Source organism: Anopheles coluzzii, chromosome 2, assembly GCF_943734685.1.
Source record: "Anopheles coluzzii chromosome 2, AcolN3, whole genome shotgun sequence".
Classification (NCBI taxonomy): domain Eukaryota; kingdom Metazoa; phylum Arthropoda; class Insecta; order Diptera; family Culicidae; genus Anopheles; species Anopheles coluzzii.
The window spans coordinates 70,042,693-70,062,950 of record NC_064670.1 but is presented as its reverse complement, the minus strand read 5'-3'; the positions used below and the strand labels follow the sequence as shown (position 1 = coordinate 70,062,950).

Genomic DNA, 20,258 nt, shown 5'->3' with positions numbered 1-20,258 from the left:
AATTTGCTCTGAAGCACTTCACCTCCTAATATCCATACACCTTGTCCCACACGAAAGTACTGTCATTTACCAGTGAGGCGAACACTTCTGTCAAAGTAAGCTCTGTTCACTGCTGCTTCGATGTAAACAACTTTTCTAAATACAAATGGCGAAGGAAGTGTGAGGCAAGATTTTGTGAGAATTATTGGACAAAACACACAGGAAAATCATTTTATAAGTGTTCAAATCAATCCAAAAGATGTGAGAAGTACATAAAACACTACGCATTGGAATTTGCGAAGAAAAACAAAAAGGGGGTTTAGCAGTTTCTTCTCTGTGTCAGTGTAGTAAGCGAATCATTATAGAGATGGCGCTAGTGTTTAACGTATTTTCATTTGAAATAAGGAGACAACTTTTGAAGCTCATTTTGTTCGAAGTGTCACGTCGGTTTGTCGGTGTAATGAGTATGGTTGGCTTTATTAATGATTCAATGAAATGGACTATCAACCATTTCACAATTAAGCTATTTTGCATAGTTTTCAAACATGTTTTTTTTTAATATTGCCTTGAATATCTTGATTTATAATGGGAAGGGGTATGAGATGGGACACTTTATCATCAGGTGGCTAATTTGCAACTTTAATTATTGAAAAAAATCATTATATCCAATACCATGTGTTTTCAAATCGGTTTGTGTAAACAAAAAATCTAAGTAACCATTGCCCTCATTACCCGCGGGCTGGCAGTGTGGCATGGAGCAAGTCCTTTCGCAGCAACGCGCGTTGCTAAGAGAGCTCTGCTCTCACCGCTTTCTCTCTCTCACTGAATGGTTACTCTCACGTCATTGTGGCGATTTTCGATTTTATATATAGTGAGACTAGTTAAGGCCCGGTAAAATCTACCGGATGTTCTCAAATTTCGAATTATTTTCAAACTCTACACGTTCAGTGGCAACAACCATAACTCAAACACCTATTTGTTCTTATGCGTTACACCACAAATGTGTTAACCTTGTAACTTCCTGGACAGTTCTTACTGTACTTTGCAGAACCGTTAAATATCGATGAGGATACTTTTGAGCCAAGTCACGCAATTTTGTAATTTTCGAACTGATACGTTCCATGCCTCTGTTGTTACAAATGTATAATGTTTTGATTACTATTTTTTAGTTATCGGCGTGATTTTTTGGAAAGCATAGCTAAGTAGTAACCTCAACAACGCGTTCATTGAATAACGTATTGATGTGCAGTGGATTAAAAAATTAGAGTGCCGCTAATACATATACAACATGTTTAGATCCAATCCCAATTGCGTACTTAAAAACATAGAACTTTTGAAATGCTCACTTCTGCTTCAATCCATTTTGTATTTTTGGGCCCATAAATGTAAGATTGAACTAAAAATATATGATATTGCACGTGGTTCGAATTCCATTTCTACTCTTTTTTTCGACTTATGTTTCATACGTTAGGTAATAAGTAATCGATGCTTAGAACATTTTCAATGTAAATTTTCCCGGTCTTAAATTTCAAAAAGGTCATTTCCAAAAACGCCGTCAAAATTTTATTTTATTATCCTGAAACTGGTTTTGAAGTATTGAATGGAATTGGTATTTATGTATGAGACAATTGTTATTGTTGCGCCAAATATCAAATTTTAACAGTGAACATACCCCCTCAAATAACCATTCCAAATGTGTAGTTCTAATATTCCAATCTATACTGTTAGAGAAAAGAATGGTTCAACACTGGTATAGCCTTTCCACATCAATTAACTAAATTCACGTTTACTTGCAAACTACTTTATTTACTCTTGACGACCCACATTTTTCAGATTTTGCTTCTAATTTGACGTGCCCTTGATTATAACGTGGTTGTTCTTAATCAACACCATAGTACGGTGATAGCATCACATGGTAGATACCGCCATCACTCTTGATAGATACAGTCAGAATCTTTTCAGCCTTTTTGGGCACGTTACAGTAAGCATAGTTTCATTGTCGATCATTCTGCACTTGATGCTGATCCTGCTAAATGCAGTGCGCACGGTTGTCTCACCTAACGCGCAGTATGTTGCAGTCATGTTGCACAATGAACCATCTCTCCCTTTAGTGCTTTGTTCCGGAAGGACATCCTGAAATAAGTAGTTCTTCCCGCCCGCGAGCAAATCGTTACAAATTCAATCTTAACTTTCAAGTTATCAACATTCGCCGCTTTCTTGCTCGGAATTTCAGCAAGGCTTTTTAGCATATGGTCGCTTAGGGTCTCTCGGCTACAGCTGCCTCTTATTGTCATGCGTTGTCCTTGTCCCGACTCAGCCAATATTGCGGAGTAGTAGATTTGAGGGAGTTGTAGATTTGGAGCGGTCCCGTGGTACGTGGTCGTCAACTCGAACGACTCAATTACATGCCCGTCATGGGTTCAAGCCCATGGACCGTCCCCCCGTAGCACTATCCGGCTACGTGGTAATGAATTAAGTCTCGAAAGCCTATACAGACCGGCAAGTCCGCATAGGACGTTACGCCAAATAGAAGAAGATTTGAGGGAGTGTACATGTTCGACGTCCTGGGTATAGCAACCCGTGTTACAGGTTATTCTGTACCACACTTATCTGCCGATGACGACGGTGTAGGTAGTATTTGAGGTGCTTAAGCAATAATAATGAGTATGTTTGGCTTTATTAATAATTGAATGAATTGGAATATCGACCATTTCACAATTAAGCTAATTTGGATAGTTTTCAAACATGTTTTTTTTTATATTGCCTTGAATATCTTGATTAATAATGGGAAGGGGTATGAGATGGGACACTTTATCATCAGGTGGCTAATTTGCAACTTTAATTATTAAATAAAACATTATATCCAATACCATGTGTTTTCAAATCGGTTTGTGTAAACAAAAAATCTAAGTAACCATTGCCCTCATTACCCGCGGGCTGGCAGTGTTGCATGGAGCAAATCCTTTCGCAGCAACGCGCGTTGCTAAGAGAGCTCTGCTCCGCTTTCTCTATCTCTCTCGCTGAATGTTTACTCTCACGTCATTGTGGCGATTTTCGATTTTATATGTAGTGAGATGCTCCTTCCTTACTGTCAAATAATCCGCTGTATGCTCCTTCCCGTTATCTTCGTGATAGACCCCCTCCCCCCATTTTCATTCCTCGGATGCGTTGTACATTCGCACAGAACGACCCGTGGCTTAGAGCGTGTGAGTCTTTCAATAATTACTATAATCATTTTGACTTTAATCTTCCTTTATCCCGCTTCCGTGCTCTCTTACTGGATTCGTTCTAATCTATTCTCTCCACACATTTTTCCCATCCCTCAATCCTCCTTCCCTAGTGTTAAGTGAAAATTGTAAAGCCAAGTGAGGCAAACAATTAAGAAATATATAAATAATAATAATAATAACAATAAACCTTCGACAGCGCGCTCAGACGAGGGGTAGGAACAAGAACTGTGTAGGAACGAGGTCCCGTAACAGGTTGGCTGATAAGTCCCCGGTCTGACACATAGATGGCGCCGCTAGTATTAAATGCATATTATTTTTAAATACAGGCGGTCCCCGAGATACACGGTTAATGGGGACCGAAAACGGCCGCAAAATACCGCGTCCCGCACAACAAAATCGAGCAGTTTTGTAGCTCGGATTTTCGATCGCTTTCCGCCAAAAGCGATCGAGAAAGCGAGCAGAAATGTCAGGGAAAACGCTTGGATTCCGATCGAAGAAATATTTCAATCCAAAAATTTCAGCGCTGAAAATTTCGAAATATTTCATTTATAAATTTGCAACAAGTTTGAATTCGAAATATTTCACAGCCATGGGCTTTGAAATATGTTTGCAGTTTGAGTTAGAGAAGTTTTCGATCGCTTTGCGCAGCGGGGCGGGATGGTTTTGGTAATGAAGCGTTTGTCTTAGCTTTTGTTTTCTGTGCGTATGAGTGTTTTGTCGTGTAAATTCTTGGGCCATGGGCTGTGAAATATGTTTGCAGTTTGAGTTAGAGAAGTTTTCGATCGCTTTGCGCAGCGGGATCCCGCACGACAAAATCGAGCAGTTTTGTAGCTCGGATTTTCGATCGCTTTCCGCCAAAAGCGATCGAAAAAGCGAGCATAAATGTCAGGAAAAATGCTTGGATTCCGATCGAAGAAATATTTCATTCCAAAATTTTCAGCGCCGAAACTTTCGAAATATTTCATTTATAAATTTTGCAACAGTTTTGAATGTTAAATATTTCACAGCCATGGGCTGTGAAATATTTTGGAAGATTGAGTTTGAGAAGTTTTCGATCGCTTTGCGCAGCGGGGTATCTCGAATTTCCGCGTAAGTCGAATCTCGTGATTTCCAGCTAAAATATCACTGATTTTCGTGTAATTTCGCAAGTAGGGGGTGGTTTTAGTTACTTTATGAATTATTTGATATGATTCTGACAGATTATAACAGTTTCAACGCTTTTGGAATAGTTTTTAACATTCGAACGAAACGGAAATTATTTGGCAATTTACAATTGATGTGTCAAATCAGTACAATTTGCTCAAAGAACTGTCAAATTTAGAAAACCGCGTATCTCCGAATCCGCGTATAAGAGGTACCGTGTATCTCGGGGACCGCCTGTAGTACCAACCTTCAAATGCTTCGTGTCAAAATTTGACGTCTGTATGTCAATTAGTTTGTGAGACAGAGCGTCTTTTGTCAAGCAACTTTTGTTATTTTGTTGTTCCACCAAGACAACGCACCGTGCCACAAGTCATTGAGAACGATGGCAAAAATTCATTAACTGGTCTTCGAATTGCTTCCCCACCCACCGTATTCTCCAGATCTGGCCCCCAGCGACTTTTTCTTGTTCTCAGACCTCAAAAGGATGCTCGCAGGGAAAAAAATTGGCTGCAATGAAGAGGTGGTCGCCGAATCTGAGGCCTATTTTAAGGCAAAACCGAAGGAGTACTACCAAAATGCTATCAAAAAATTGGAAGGTCGTTATAATCGTTGTATTGCTCTTGAAGGGAACTATGTTGAATAATAAAAACGAATTTTGACAAAAAAATGTGTTTTTCTTTGTTAGACCGGGTACTTATCAGTCAACCTGTTATTGTAGAATGATTTGACAAGTAGCCAAAAGTTCGTTATAGGCATTTTGACATCTAAGAGCCCTTTTCGATTCAAATTTTAATTGTGATTAAAATGATAAATCGGTCTGGTTATTGCAAGAAAAGGAAGAGTAAGTATGTCTGTAGCCACAGAAAATGATTGAGGGAATGATGAATTTTCATGGGCTTTCTTCTGTCAAATGGCATACAAAATGGCCGATTTTGGCAAATATTTGACCTCGTTCCTACACAGTCCTTATGTAGGAAGAAGAACAGGATCAAGGACTGTGTAGGAACGAGGTTAAGTACAGTCGAACGTCGATTTTCCGGGGACGGATTAACCGGCGGGCGGGTTAACCGTGCGCATGAATTTGACAGTTGGTGAACATTTTCTGCGATGAACCGGTAAGCAAAAACATTTGTTGTGCAGCAATCTAGTGTCTAGTGATACTTTTTAACTTCATTTTTTATAAAAGACAATTATTGTTGAAAATAAATTGTTATTGATTCAAAAAATATTCTACTAGTAATTAATCGATTATTTTGATGTGAATTTCTAGTAAAACCGGTGAATTTTAAAGCATTTATATGAATTTAACATTTCTTGGACCATTATCCGTGGGAATCGATTAACCGGAATCCGCCCGGTCCCGAGCTGCCCGGATAATCGACGTTCTACTGTATTAGCCAAAATCGGCAGATTTTACTCGTTAAGTGATTTTCGATTTTCATATTTTTGTGTTATACGAAAAACCTCGATAGGAGTGCACGTTGTGAGGGGTTGCACTATAACTATATGTATATTTAAATATAAATATAACTATAAATATAAATATACCTAAAACTATGTATATATGTATATAACTATATATATATATATATATATATATATATATATATATATATATATAAATATGTGTGTATATAGTTATATTTAGATGTGTACTATATACCGTACTACCGTATATATCCTACCTGGTTATCTCGACCGCTAAGTGGTTTACTATGGTCATCGGATTCGCTGCTTTCGCTGTCTTCTTCGAACAATGGCTCAAGTTTTCGTCTAATGGTTTCATATTTTCAAACAAACGGAAAGTCTCAACTTTTAACAATCGCCATAAACGATTTGGTACAAAATTATGTACCAATAACGGTAGCTACGCTAATGAAAAAACTCTTTCATTTATAATTAATGCTACGTTAATTGCTTTGCTTTGTTCTTTTCTAAAACGGAAATGTATGTTTTCTCTATGAAATAAACTTTAACAAAATCATTCATCCCAGAAATTGCTATACTTCCTGATTATGTATGCTTATTCAATAACAGATACACATCGTTAGCTTACCTTGGTAAAAGTCCACGAACCGCACTTGCTGTCATTGGAGGTGCCATCAAAAGTTCATCCATCATTAACTCAGTGTCATCATCGCCAGTATTTGACGATGATGACTTAGTTGGAGACTTTTGAACAAAACACGTGTTTAAAAGATAAAATGAGAAAGTCATTATGATTGTAGTACAAACACGTCAGAATAAAAAATAATTGTCATAGTCTTAGGGGACAGCGGTAGAGACGTACCGAATGCGTTTGCTCAATGCTTCCAAATATCTGCATATCATCATTTTCACCACCACTGGTTGGAGTGCCCCAAACTTCCTCGCCGGAGGTTGCTGATGTTTCGCCTTCGAATGCTTCCTCTTCATCACATCCAATGCTGGAGGTATGTTCACTCACTCGTTTTTCGCGGCATTTTTCCCAATCGTTATTGTTAGCCTCCACTTCTTCAGTACTATTGTCTCGTCTGCCAAGATATCGATCAATGAAAGCTCGAGATTCTTCTATGAAGTTTCCAGCTCTAGCTGTCCAATTCAAAAAGGTTTGCGTGTTATTGTCGTAAACCTCTTTTGTAACAATTTTAATGTCTGAAAATATAAAAAATAAAGCACGTATACAATCGTTCTGAAACCTTCGTGTAAATAACAAATACCACATTCCGAATCTTCATCTGAAGAGAACGTTTTGTTATCATCTGTATCCTCTGAAGGTACACGTTCCAGGCTTGATATAGTACCGTAACGTTTTAAACTAGGATTCAAAGCACGGTAAGGTGGTTCAACTATTTCGTCTTCAGGTGAATTATCTGGTGAATATTCATCGTTGAGAGCAACTTCAGAATTTTCTGTTACACTTAGAGTACTTGGAGCTAACTGCAGATGATTACTTTCAATGGTTGTCCACGGCAACATGGGCTTTCGTATACAACCTGCATTTCCGAATGCGTCTGGTGTTGGAGGTACCACAGCGATAGTTGGTAATACTTCAAAGGGATCCAACTGTACTAAAGATGATGTTGGATTTATCTGTGCCAGACCAATCAAACTCATCAGTGACCATGCCGTATCGTCGTTTTTATTGACGTTGTCTTCAATCTTGTACACATCACGATTGCATGACTCCTGAGCATTTCGTTCCTTTAACGATGGATTGAAGGGAAACCCGTTGAAAGGAAACCCATTCATTTTGGTTGGGTTTTGTTTAACTTGCTGGATGCTTACATTTCTGGAACTGACATTACAAGCATTTTCTAATATTTTAACTCGTTCATGCAAACAGTTATCTGGACTGAGAGTACTTTTTTCAAAATCTTTTGCCGTACACTTACAATGACATGGGATTTGACACATTGTTTTGTAACTGTCGTTAATAGATATTTGTTTGTGTTCATAATTTTCTGTTGTTTGAGTCACAAAAATCTTTTTAGCACACTCAACATGATTTGAACATCCAGCATTCTGTCTGCCTGGCATGGTTAATGTGCTTGAGGAGGATATACTAGATGTAGAATTGATACTTTTATCTAGACTGCTTCCGGTGGTTGAATTTGACACGCAGCAATGATTTGATGAAGTACAATGACTTTGTTGAACTATCAAAGAGTTGGTGCTTGGTGAGTTGAAACGGCTTTTACAGTTTTTGAGACACTGTCGGCACATTGATATTGTGTCTAGTTTATTGCTTAACGGACTTGATCTTACTGTAATCTGTTTCAATAGAAGAAATAAAAAAAATCAAGCATCACCATAATCATGGCCATAATCAACAAGTAAAAGGAGCCATATATTCCATGTATCTATAATGTTGCTCAGACAAAATGCAATGAATTATTGAAATATCAGCTAGATTATATGATTGATTAGTAGATTTTCAATTGTAACTGATGTGATTTTATATTGTTTACCAAGGATTTTTGGATGTTTTCAGATTTATTTTAAAGGTTCTTTACTTCCTCAAATTCATTTCGTTATTATTATTATTATTATAATAATAATAATAATAATAATAATAATAATAATAATAATAATAATAATAATAATAATAATAATCATTATTATTATTATTATTATTTTTATTATTATTATTATTGTTATTATTATTATTATTGTTATTATTATTATTATTATTATTATTATTATTATAATTATTTTTATTTTTATTTTTATTTTTATTTTTATTTTTATTTTTATTTTTATTATTAACATTATTATTATTATTATTATTATTATTATTATTATTATTATTATTATTATTATTATTTTTATTATTATTATTATTATTATTACTATTATTATTATTATTATTATTATTATTATTATTATTATTATTATTATTATTATTATTATTATTATTATTATTTTTACTAACATTCAATCATATAGGAAATCTGATCATATAATTTCAAATGCAACTTCAGGTAGCTACCAAACCCGGATCTTATTTTTTCACAAACAACGGTACAAATATGACGTTAGTTGGTTAATAAATAATTTATACTTTTTTACAATGAAGTGCGATAGCTTGCAGATCTACTTTTTTTAAACGTACATTGGAGTTGGATATAACATGTTCAAAAAACAAAAGTACCATTCATACCATTCATTAGAATCCTTCATGTTGAAGTAACGGAATTCATTCATTCATGCAGTTTGAATTGCTTTGATACTAACCTGACTGTCGGACGTTGTGCTTTTAGAAACACTTTTATTATCTTCATCATTATCATCACAAGCCGAATTATCGTCAATGAAAGGCTGGTCGTTTATCGTGTTATTTTTTACCAATGTCCCATTGCTGGAGCCATTGTAGCGGGGAGCAGATCTAAAAGGGCTTCCGTCAGAATTAACCAGGTTTAATTCTTTGGATCGGTTAGTCACTTGTTCGACCGACCAGTCTTCTACCAATTGCTCGGGATCGGAATCTATAGGATCGGATTCGATGATCTGTTTATTCAGCTGCCCTTTCATCCATTGCGCCAAATGTAGAGCACTACCCTGCGGAACACCAGTTTTATTGAGCTTTCTACACTTCTCATCGATAAGCTCATCAACTCGCTTCGGGACTTTGCTGACCCCTGACTGAATTCGTATTGTGATCATTCAAACGTGAAGCATCGTAGCAAACCCAAGATAGCATTAACAAAATAAGAAAGAGAGAAAAAGAGATAGAAAGAAATAAATCAACTTTGTAAATAACTAATTACACAAATTGTTACTAATTACAATTAAACAAACTCTTTAATAAATAAATATGCTCTGTCTTGTCCACGATACATAATGACCCCGCAACAAATTATGCACACACAAATGTGCTGTAATTTTTATGATATACTTCATAGAAGTGAAACTTAAACATTCTTTTAAGAGTGCATTGATTTCAAGCGCGATTAGGATAATTAGCTTTATACGTTTTTGACTGCTGCAATAACGAAAGGCAAAACAAAATTCAATTTTGTTGGAAAAATTTAACGCTTGTTATGGTTGCTATTTTTGAACTATAAGCTCAGAAACCCCTTTTCTGTAATGAAATGTGATTACTTATTACTTATATTTGTTCATCTTTTTTCATGCTCATGTGTTTACTTCGTGTTTAAATAACCTATTGTATTTTTTATAATGCCACTACAGAATCAACAAATCGATTTCCTTAAGATTCCGCTTCCCGAGTTTGGAGTTCTTGTCTTATACGCTAAATAGATTTTCAAATGTCACTCGCGTCTCGCGTTGGTTGTATGGTTCAACTTGTATTTATTCGCGATGGAATTGAAAAGATTTGATGGAGAAAAGGCTCTGCAAAGGCAGGTTCAAGTAAATTGAATGAAACTAACAAGCGTTTAATTTTTCAAACATAATTGTTTTTATTTTCCTCTTTCTTACGTAAACAATCTTATTCGATGTATAGTACATTTAAACAATATATGGAGCTGATTTCCACAATGACAATTCAACTTATTTTAATATACATTCAAATGAAATGCAACCATACTACAATTTTATTTTAAATGTTATGACATACATTTTGAGGATTCAGGACTTTCCTGATTCCATCCTTTTAAATTATATTGAAGAAGGACGGAACTGTATTAATGAAGGCATGTGTAATTACTTTCATCGAAATTACAACAATGCTGCTGTGAATATTGTTACTTTATGCATCTTCATTTATGCTTCCTTTATGCAATGCTGCAATGATTATTGTTACATGTTACACTATGCTACACTACGTTACTTAATTTATTTATATAGTACTAGCTGGCCCGGAAAACTTAGTTATTCCCAAAAAACTTTTAAAAAACCTCTGCTTTGTTACTTTGGATAATTGTACAGGTATTCCCCGATATACCGGTACAAGTATTCAATAATCTTAATGCGGACCGGGCAATAGCGTATCGCGAATATTAGCGTACGTCAAATTTATAGGTTTTCAGTCAAATTATTGCTAATTTTCTTATAATTTTGCTTGAAGTCGTAGGTTTTAGCCATTAAATTATTTATTTAATCTGATTTCAAGTGCAGATAACAATTTCATACCTGTCAAAATGGTTTTTAAAATTTGACCGACGGGAATTTATTTTAATTCAACATTCATTGTGTCAAACTAGTACAAATTGCAACAAAAAAAACTGTCACATTTAAAAACTAGCGTACAGGTAGTCTCCGAGATACACGTTACCAAGGTGGAATGGAGGTGTCTTCACCAGAGGAGGTGTCTTCTCAGCGTTTGGCATGTTGACATTTTAAGATTCAGTTTGACAAAAGCCGTCGATATTTGTTTACAGGCAGCACCCGCAATATAACGTGAAAAATGTCGATTTATACAGTGTGCATGCAAAATACAAGGTTTTAGTGTTATACAAAAAATTATTTCACGAAAACAATTCATTTATCATACCCGTATACCAGCAACATTCGTCGCATTTGACAACTGCCGTCGATCCCGGTTTTGTGTTTTTTTTCTAAAGCCTTGATGGCCAAATGTTCTGTATGACGACACCTCCTTTCTACCCACTTTGGTCCGGTCCCGAGCTGCCCGGATAATCGACCCAAGCGAAATTTTTCGGGGATAATGAACATAAACTCATGCCATCTATTTCTATTCATCAGCTCTACTCTCTCACACGCATCGATGAACTTTTACACATCTTTTTGTTCATTGTGCTATATTTGAACGGTTTAAAACTGATAGATAACGACTCATGTTCATGAACTAGTAGTGGTCAAATAGTAATGATGTAATGTTTGCACCATGGTCGACATGAGTTCAATTCCATTTTTATTGTTTTCATTGATGATTTAAAGTTTTGATTTCTTTTTAAAACATCCAGCTCCAGTAACTTCAGACCCCTTTACTCATTGTTAGAAATGCGTGTTTAATAGTCAATCTATTATTTTTATAGTTTTATTTATTTCTTTTAATTCATTTAGCATCAGTACCCCTTCATACAACAAAACAAGCAAATAGCACGATCATGAATAATAATATGGTGGCGCAACTGGCAAAGTGATTCGAAGTAGAATTAGCGATGTGGTTGGTAGCATCAAGGATGAAGCATGAGCATGAATTGGAATATGAGGGAAGGGAATGAATCCGAATGTTCATTTCTATTTTTAGCTCTTTTTTGCATGGGTTCATCCTTCACGTGTGTTCACTATCCCCGAAAATGATCTGTATTTCGCTGGTCTTTTCGGGGATAATTCGTTAACTGCCAGAAAATACCCCGTATCTCGAATTTCAGCGCAGGTCGAACCTCCAACCAAAATATCACTAATCTTCGTCTATTATTGCACGTACGGGGTGGTTTTAGTCACCAATTTAATTATTTGATATGATTCTACTGTATGAAACAGTTTTAAACCTTTTGAAATGGCATTTTACATTCAATCAATACGGAAAATATTTGACATTTCACAATGGATGTGTTAAATCTGTAGAATTGACTCAAACAACTGTCAAATTTATATAATTAATACACACACACACACACACACACACACATATATATATATATATATATATATATATATATATATATATATATATATATATATATATATATATATAAAAGTTAAATGGGGCCATTCCGTTACTTAGTGACCGAAATATCCATTATTTTGTGAAATGTGTCAACATTTTTCCAAAATCCTTAGGATTTCATAACGAAACTCATTTTTCTGTTAAGTTTTCTGTCGTTCTAAACGACCACATAACCACACAATTACTAGTTTTTCAACATAACTGTTATGTAATGTTATTATTTTACTAAAATTATTTGCCTTTTGACCATATTTATGCATTTTTAAGTGTTTTTTACCATAGTGCCATTATAGGTACACAAAACAGGCATGTTCCTATAGTGGTTATAGTTATAAAATCAATAAAAACAGGTCGTTTTAGATTTTTTTGAGGAAATTTTCGACATGTCGTACTGTTTTCACTAAAATAAGCAAAAGAAATAAGTTTTATGTAGGTAATTTACCAAAAACAGGCCAAAATTCGCTTATATGGCTGAATGAAAAATTGACTTCAAATCAAGCACACTCTTCCGGGTGTAGGTTGACAACAGGTGTGATGCAGTACTTTAGTGAATAGTTTCATTAATCAAATTTATACATTTTGTTACGATCAAATTACGCAAGTAACCAATATTATGGCAGTAATCCTTGCTATTCATACAAAAACAGCTTCGAAACTAAGTTTCATTGATATTATACGCCGTTTTTTATGCATCTTTGTTTACCACCACTATAGGAACACAATACGACGACTATAGGAACCATACCACGATTATAGGTACAACGAAGCAGTCACAAAAATATGTATTTTTACGTAAATTTGATGTATTTCAGGGTAAAAATGGTTGTGATTGCGAAGATAAAACATATTCCAAAACATATGTGTTAAAATATTCAGAAATTATCCTTCCTGTCACTTTAAATCCATTAAAACACATCGGTACCACTACAAATTGCACCATTATTGGTACATTTACCCTACGTATAGTTGGGTAATTATGGCACTAGTGTTCCTATTATGGTTATAACAGGGTTCCTATTATGGCCAGTTATTTAAAGTCGTGTATTTTAAATGCAAAAATTCACGTAATGTGATGAATTTCAAACAAATTAATGAAAAATTACTCAGAACCAAAAAATCTTCTTTTTCTTCTGTGGCACAACAACCGTTATCGTTCAAGGTCTGCCTTTACCATTACTGTGGTTTGGCTTTCAGTGACTTAATGATTTTGCTCATAGCAGGATAGTCAGTCCAGCAGTGGCGGATTTAAGGTGTTGGGGGCCCTAAGCGTTAAAAGGAGTGGAGGCCTCCCGGTTGGTGTCGAGGGGGGGGGGGGGTGATGTGTGCTCAGGATCCCTCTACTGGCCCCTATAGTTTATGAGTCCCTTCATCCATGGGGCACCTATGTAGCACAGAAGCTCTTGCTGAGACTACTGAACACACTGTTCTATATGCTGGAATTACCATACACGGGGCCATTGACAGGATAATATGGATTATGGGTTCAAGCGAAGAATGGACCTTTCCCCTGTAGCAAGGATTGAGTATTAGTTACACTAACTGTTACATTAATGTTACACCAAATAGAAGAAGAAGTATAGGTGCCTATTATGTACAAAGGTGAAACATCAATTCGTGAAATCTGTAATAATAATTGCCTATATTAAGTTTTATAGTAGAATATGTGGTTAAAAGCTTTAAAAGTCACCAATGTTCAATAAGCACCAATATTGGTGCTATGGCCATAATTGGTTCACTTGCCCTTGTGCGATAATTGGAACATCGTTGTTAAGTTGTACCAATTCTGGACATATGGAAAAATACATCTTTTTGTTGAAATATTGTTAAATTTTGTTTTGAAGTTGTTACATATCTAGCATTTTGCACCATAATGGTGTTTTTTCACATAACACTATGCTTAGATGCTTGAAAATCACTGAGCTGCTCTTAGTAAAATGATAAGAGGTGGCAAAAATCTTGGCTGCTTATTTTAAAAAGGTGATATTATATAAATGGAAGTTCCTCGCATGTAACTATTGAAACATAAATGTTTTAAAATGCTAATATTTGAATTAAAAAATCAATCCATAGTTGCAGAATGTATATTTACTGTTTTAAGCAAAAATATTGGTTGCTATGGCCATAATTGGTACTATGGCCATAATTGGTACACTTACCCTATAATACATATTTTCCCAAATAACTAAAATATTACATCATTGCTTGGGGTTTAACTTAGGATAATAGTATCGTGCCAGTATCCCCACAGTATCGCATCGTCGAGTTTAAACCGCCAGGCACCTTACGCCAAGTGTCAAAATGTTTACTAAAAAAACAACAATCTTGCTCTTTGTATGGGAGTTGGAAAATTGCAATTAAATTAAGGTTAGTGTAACATCTCAAAATGTTTACATTCTTAAAACCTATTTTCATACCACCATAGAAGAAGAAGTATAGTTGTGCCTACTATCGAGCGTTCAACTAAAAAGCATGCCAACTAAAAAGCGTTCAACTATTGAATTCTGACTGTACTCCCAATAGCAGAAAAAAAAGTTTGGAAAAAGTGTGTAGCAACTTCACTTTTTTATATTGGCAAGAACGAAGTTTTATGCAGCTTTCCTGAAAATTTGAAGTCATTTCAATAACTAAAATAGAAGTTATGCACAATTACGTATAAGTGCAATTTCTCATACAAAATGTATGACCTACCCGGGTAGATGATCATAGAAGTAAGGGGTAAAAAAAGTTAAAATAAAAAACATGAAAAATAATTTTGAAAATGCCATTTTTTTTATATGGGCATGATCAAAGCTTTATGAAGTTTTCCAGAAAATTTGAAGTAATTTTACTAACTAAAACAGAACATATGATAAAATTTACCATCTAGACGCACTGGCAAGAACAAAGCTTATGCAGCTTTTATGCAGCTTCCCTGAAAATCTGAAGTTATTTCAATAACTAAAACAGAAGATATGATCTATTTGCCATCCAGAAATGCAAACTCCCATAAAAAATGTATGACCTACACGGGTAGGTGGTCATAAAGATGAGGGTGTATTTTTGGTCATAGAAACGAAGGTTAAATGTATTTCCTATTTCGGCAGGCTGTTATTCCAGGCTCCTATTTTCGGTAACGCAAATACGGGTCGGTAAATGTTTTAATCAATGCCAATAGATAGACATAAATATTTAAAACAGTTTTAAACACTCGCTTTCCTAAGATTGGTGGTGAAATGTACTTAAATTATTAACTTTATGTGGCAAATTTTTCAGTCACTTTGATGTGAGTTCCTAAAAAAGTAGGCATTTCAGAAATGAGACTGCCTGAACAGCGATAGAGTACGGCTCCCACTGGCTCACTAATTATTATTTTTCTCTCAAGTTATTGGATTATTTATAGTGAAATTGGTAATATTTAATAAAAAAGTGGTTTTATGTGTCAACATACGCGTTGTAGTGTTCTGATCAACTTATAAATGAATATTCAGCAAAATCAAAACTGTGTTATTGTTTCATGTTTCGGCAGGAGCCCACAGCATTGATCTGTCAAAAATCAACATTTACCGTATACAGGCGTGCCCCGAGTTACGATCAAGGTGTTATAAATGATACATTATCCTCTAAATACATTATCCTTGGTTACGATCCCCTCGAGTTACGACGGTTCGCAGATACAACGAATTTGATTTTGACAGTTAAAAGTTGTCAATGACAAGTAATTGATGTATTTTTTTGAATTTCTGGACTGATAACCGTTATACACACATTTCCAAAGATTCCAAGATTCCTGTACCTATTTTCGGTAGCATTTAAAGCGAATAAATATAAGTTTTTCGTGATTATAAAATGTTTTGTGGGCTAGAATAGATTTTGCAACTATAGAATCTTTCATAAAAAACCACACTTTCATTGGTTTAGTGCTCTGGTTCTCTTTATAATGAAACCTGCCGAAATATTGTCTGACAGCAAATCTGCCGAAACATGTAAAACTCTGCACAGTTTTTTTTGATATTTTGAAAAATATGCAAGGAAATGATGTGAAACTTCGTATATGAATAATAAACGATCATATCTCTATTTTTAAAAAATTGTATTGCGACAGTTTTCAACACATTTGTGCGTAATGACACGTTTTAAGTTACCCTGTCGAAAACAGGTACACTGTCTAATACTGGTGCAGTCTCCAACCAACAAGGCAGCTTTGATCGTGCGGCCAGAAGAGGTGAAATATACAGTGAATGAGGTATTTTACAGACGAAAATCCGTCAGATAACGCATTACAGCAAACAGCTGATGAGCAAAGTAAACAAATAAAATGTTTAAAATAGCAACATAATTCATTAAAAAACTTCAATCCTAAGGGTTTCGTTAATTTTCAGTCTACAGTTCATTATTTCTTCCAATTTGTGAATATTCCTCTTATAGGGTTTTCCAAGTCACTTTCGAATGTAAGCATTGTTATTCATCGAGTGCAACATGTTAACACTTTGAGTGCCATAGCAATCACATATGATAGCCAGATAAGGTCTTATGAGACGGAGGAAAAAACTGTCATTTCTCGATTGGCATTTATCTGTCAAACTTAGACTCTGGCACAAAATTACCTCACGTACGTGTAATAAGGCAAGAGAATTTATCCGTCACCTTTCACATTTATTATTTATTTTATTGATTTTCTTAGCTTTATCCGAAACAATCCTTCGTTGTTTGTCATTTGTGTTGTTATTATCAATCATCAGCAGTAAATTCAATTCGCTCTATCGACAGTGACAGAAAAAATCCTATTCGGGAGCAAATCGGTAATGAACATGCCGAATTCCGATTTTCCGACTGGCATGTATCCGTCAAATCCTATTTGAAGGATAGATTCCAAAATCGAATGACAGTATGCAAGTATCCTCCGTCTAATTAAGCCATAATGTTTCATAGGGGTGCAAGACTATCATATATGATAGCCAGGGGTTAACTTTTTATATGCAATTTTCTTTGCAAAAAAACATTAACTTGTAATATTTTACACGATTATGATTGACATACAGTTTATAATCAAGTAGTTTGCTTGGTTTCAGCAAAAGTTTAGCTTTTTTTTATTTAAAAAAAGCAAAATAAAAACTACCTGTCTATACAGTAGTGTACCCGTCAAACATTGCGAGGGTTGCAAGTGGTATCATCTGCTCGAAACCTTAAGATATTTTAAAAATATTTTAAAATATTTATTTTGTATTCATTAATTATTGTTTTGCTGTGTTATTTGTCGAAAAGATCGCTGTTTAAATTTTTGTGGAATTTTTTGAAGGGATGATACTACACAGTGGTGGATTTGAAACCTTTAGAATAGGCTCTCCCTTCCCTTCTTCTACTTCTATTTGGCGTAACGTCCTGCGCTGACAAGCTGGCTTATTCTTTCAAGACTTAATTCATTACCACGTAGCCCGATAGTCAATCCTTGCTACGGGGGGACGGTCCATTCTGGGCTTCAACCCATGACGGGCATGTTATTGAGTCGTTCGAGTTTACGACTGTCCCATGGGGCCGCCCCATTCCCTACTCCTACTCCTACTCCTACGCCTACTCAATACGTCTCCGTCGTATTGTCCCTCGAACGGTAACATTTCTCTCAGTTATCCAGGCTTGGGTATAAGGGGGAACTTAACCCCATGTACGGATGGGTTGCATGACTAAATTGAGAGAGGGGTAGACGATTGATGTTTATGACTCAACTTGGGAGCGTCTGTTTGTTCTTAACGAATCCCCCCCTTGTTCTTAACGAATCCCCCCGCTGCATCCGAACGAATGCCCTTTACCGAAGGGCTGCGCTAGTTTCTCTCGTCTTGGCTCGCTTGGCCTCTACAAAGCCAGAGAGCGTAGGCCCTACGACGAAACTGGAGGTTGAGAAAGAGGCCTTGCAAGCCACTTTCATAAAACAACATAAAGGCAAAGAACAGTCATCAAGAAGAAGTTACACCCAAAACCATTACACAATTTATTCAGAAGGGTAGCTTCCAATGTTAAATTCTATTAAACTTGTAGCGAAGTCGCCAATTTTTCTTTGCGTTACGTAATTTGTCAGTGACATCAAATTAATCTAATGAAACCCTAATATTACCAACATGCATTGTTCGATATTCGCATAAAATGTCCCGATCTGATTCACTTCTTGATCGTTGATAATAGTCGTTATATTCATTGAAAACTAAAACACTCTGTTTCGACTACAAATCCAGTAAATTAGGCGGGGTAGGTTGTGTGGGGAGCATACCAAATGGATCATCATCATCGCCAAGAAATTCTGCTTCAGTTACATCATTTCCAAACGATGGATCGCAATTCACCTTATGAAAATCTAGATCAAGCTCAAGCAAATCCCAGGAACCTCCATAACCGCTCGCCAGAAGAAATTTACTGTATTCTGTAGTCTTACTATTCTGGTTAGCTTCATGTGGGGATGCAATGTCCAAATCGTTAGAAAAAGAATCGAACATCTTAATTGTAGATGATGGCGATACGTTTGGAGGTGGTGTCTCCGGTGTCGAAATGTAATCATCTTCTATTGCAATAGAATGTACTTCTGTATCCGACTCGTCCGTATTATCGATAAAAGAACGTCCAACGGAACTGAGATTAAACTCTACTATTGATCGTGTATTATCGTGCAAACCACGAGAAAAGCTGTGCAGTATACGATCTCGTGTAGAGAGGGGATTACAGCTACCTGGAAGTTTTCGAAGGTTATCGATAGTATTTAATGCAACACTATTTTGCCATTCCTCAGTGGACACGGCCTTTAATGAGCCTCGAACATTCTCATGATTAAGATAGTTTTGATTTTTCTCATCAGCTGTATCTATTGATCCGTCAGATTTTTTTCTATCGACTATATGTGAAGCAGAATCGTTGATTGAATTATGATGTGTACCATGGTGTAGTAAAATCAGCTCTGGCAATTCAGATATTGAATTCTGGACCGTTGTTAGCGATCTATAACTACGACTATCTACAGGATTATTTCGCGGACTAGATAAAGAAAATTTTCTGCTACTACTTAACCCTATACCGCTTAGAACATTTGTGGCTACATTATGTAAGCTTGCATTGCTAACGTTACTGTTACTATGGCAATATGTTGCTAATGGTATGGAACTTAGGGGACACACCTGTTGATTTTTAATCTGCATGCTGTTCAACGATCCCACCTTCACCGAAGCTGCCGAGGTAACTGTCGTTCCAATATCGGTAAATGGTAAGAATGACTGTAATATATCCGGTGAGTCTAAAGGACTACTCATGGGAGTTGAGCCGAGTGTTGCATTTACTAAAAAGCTGCAACGAAACAGATATACAGGCCAACAATAAGATGATGGTAATAAATGTTACTTGTTATATTATATTTTTTTGATATTTCTCGAATTACCAAGTTTTCCTATAGAATTCAAGACCGCGGTACATTTTGATGAATTGGCGTGAGTCAATCGCAAAACTGCGAAAAGATACGTGAAAACGTTGACGATATCGGGATCTCCGGATTTGTATCACAAGACTGCGGAACACTTTTTCGGGCATACTATCGTACCCCAGGGACACATAACTTGAAAGCCAATTTTTTTAAATTTCAAATTTTATGTTTTAAGAGAGTGCATCAATAATTAATTCGCTTACAAACTAATAAAAGTCATTACAGATTACTTTTCCATCCCCCAAACAGTGGGAGCTCAAATAAAAAATAAATAAACATTTAAGCTGTCAAGTTGTATGTCCCAGGAGTGAGATAGTGTGCCGCAGTTTTACGATACAACTCCGCAGATCCTGGTATCGTCAACGATTTCAAGTATCGTTCTGCAGTCTGGCGA

The 20,258-nt window shown here is 35.7% G+C and overlaps 1 protein-coding gene across 12 annotated transcripts in view; it reads right to left on the bottom strand.

The window, feature by feature from the left end:
• Window positions 1-20,258, bottom strand: part of LOC120948822 (uncharacterized) — a 120,696-nt gene that overhangs the window by 18,790 nt on the left and 81,648 nt on the right. For 10 of the 12 annotated variants that reach the window (XM_049606420.1, XM_049606421.1, XM_040365569.2 and 7 more), the window contains 6 exons: window positions 19,566-19,731; window positions 9,069-9,476; window positions 7,052-8,105; window positions 6,643-6,986; window positions 6,409-6,524; window positions 6,038-6,125 (listed from right to left, as the gene is read on the bottom strand). In XM_049606420.1, coding sequence (XP_049462377.1) covers window positions 6,038-6,125; window positions 6,409-6,524; window positions 6,643-6,986; window positions 7,052-8,105; window positions 9,069-9,476; window positions 19,566-19,731 — 2,176 coding nt within the window. The remainder of the gene's footprint in view (window positions 1-6,037; window positions 6,126-6,408; window positions 6,525-6,642; window positions 6,987-7,051; window positions 8,106-9,068; window positions 9,477-19,565; window positions 19,732-20,258) is intronic. The other 2 variants (XM_049606422.1, XM_049606423.1) reach the window with 2 other exon arrangements.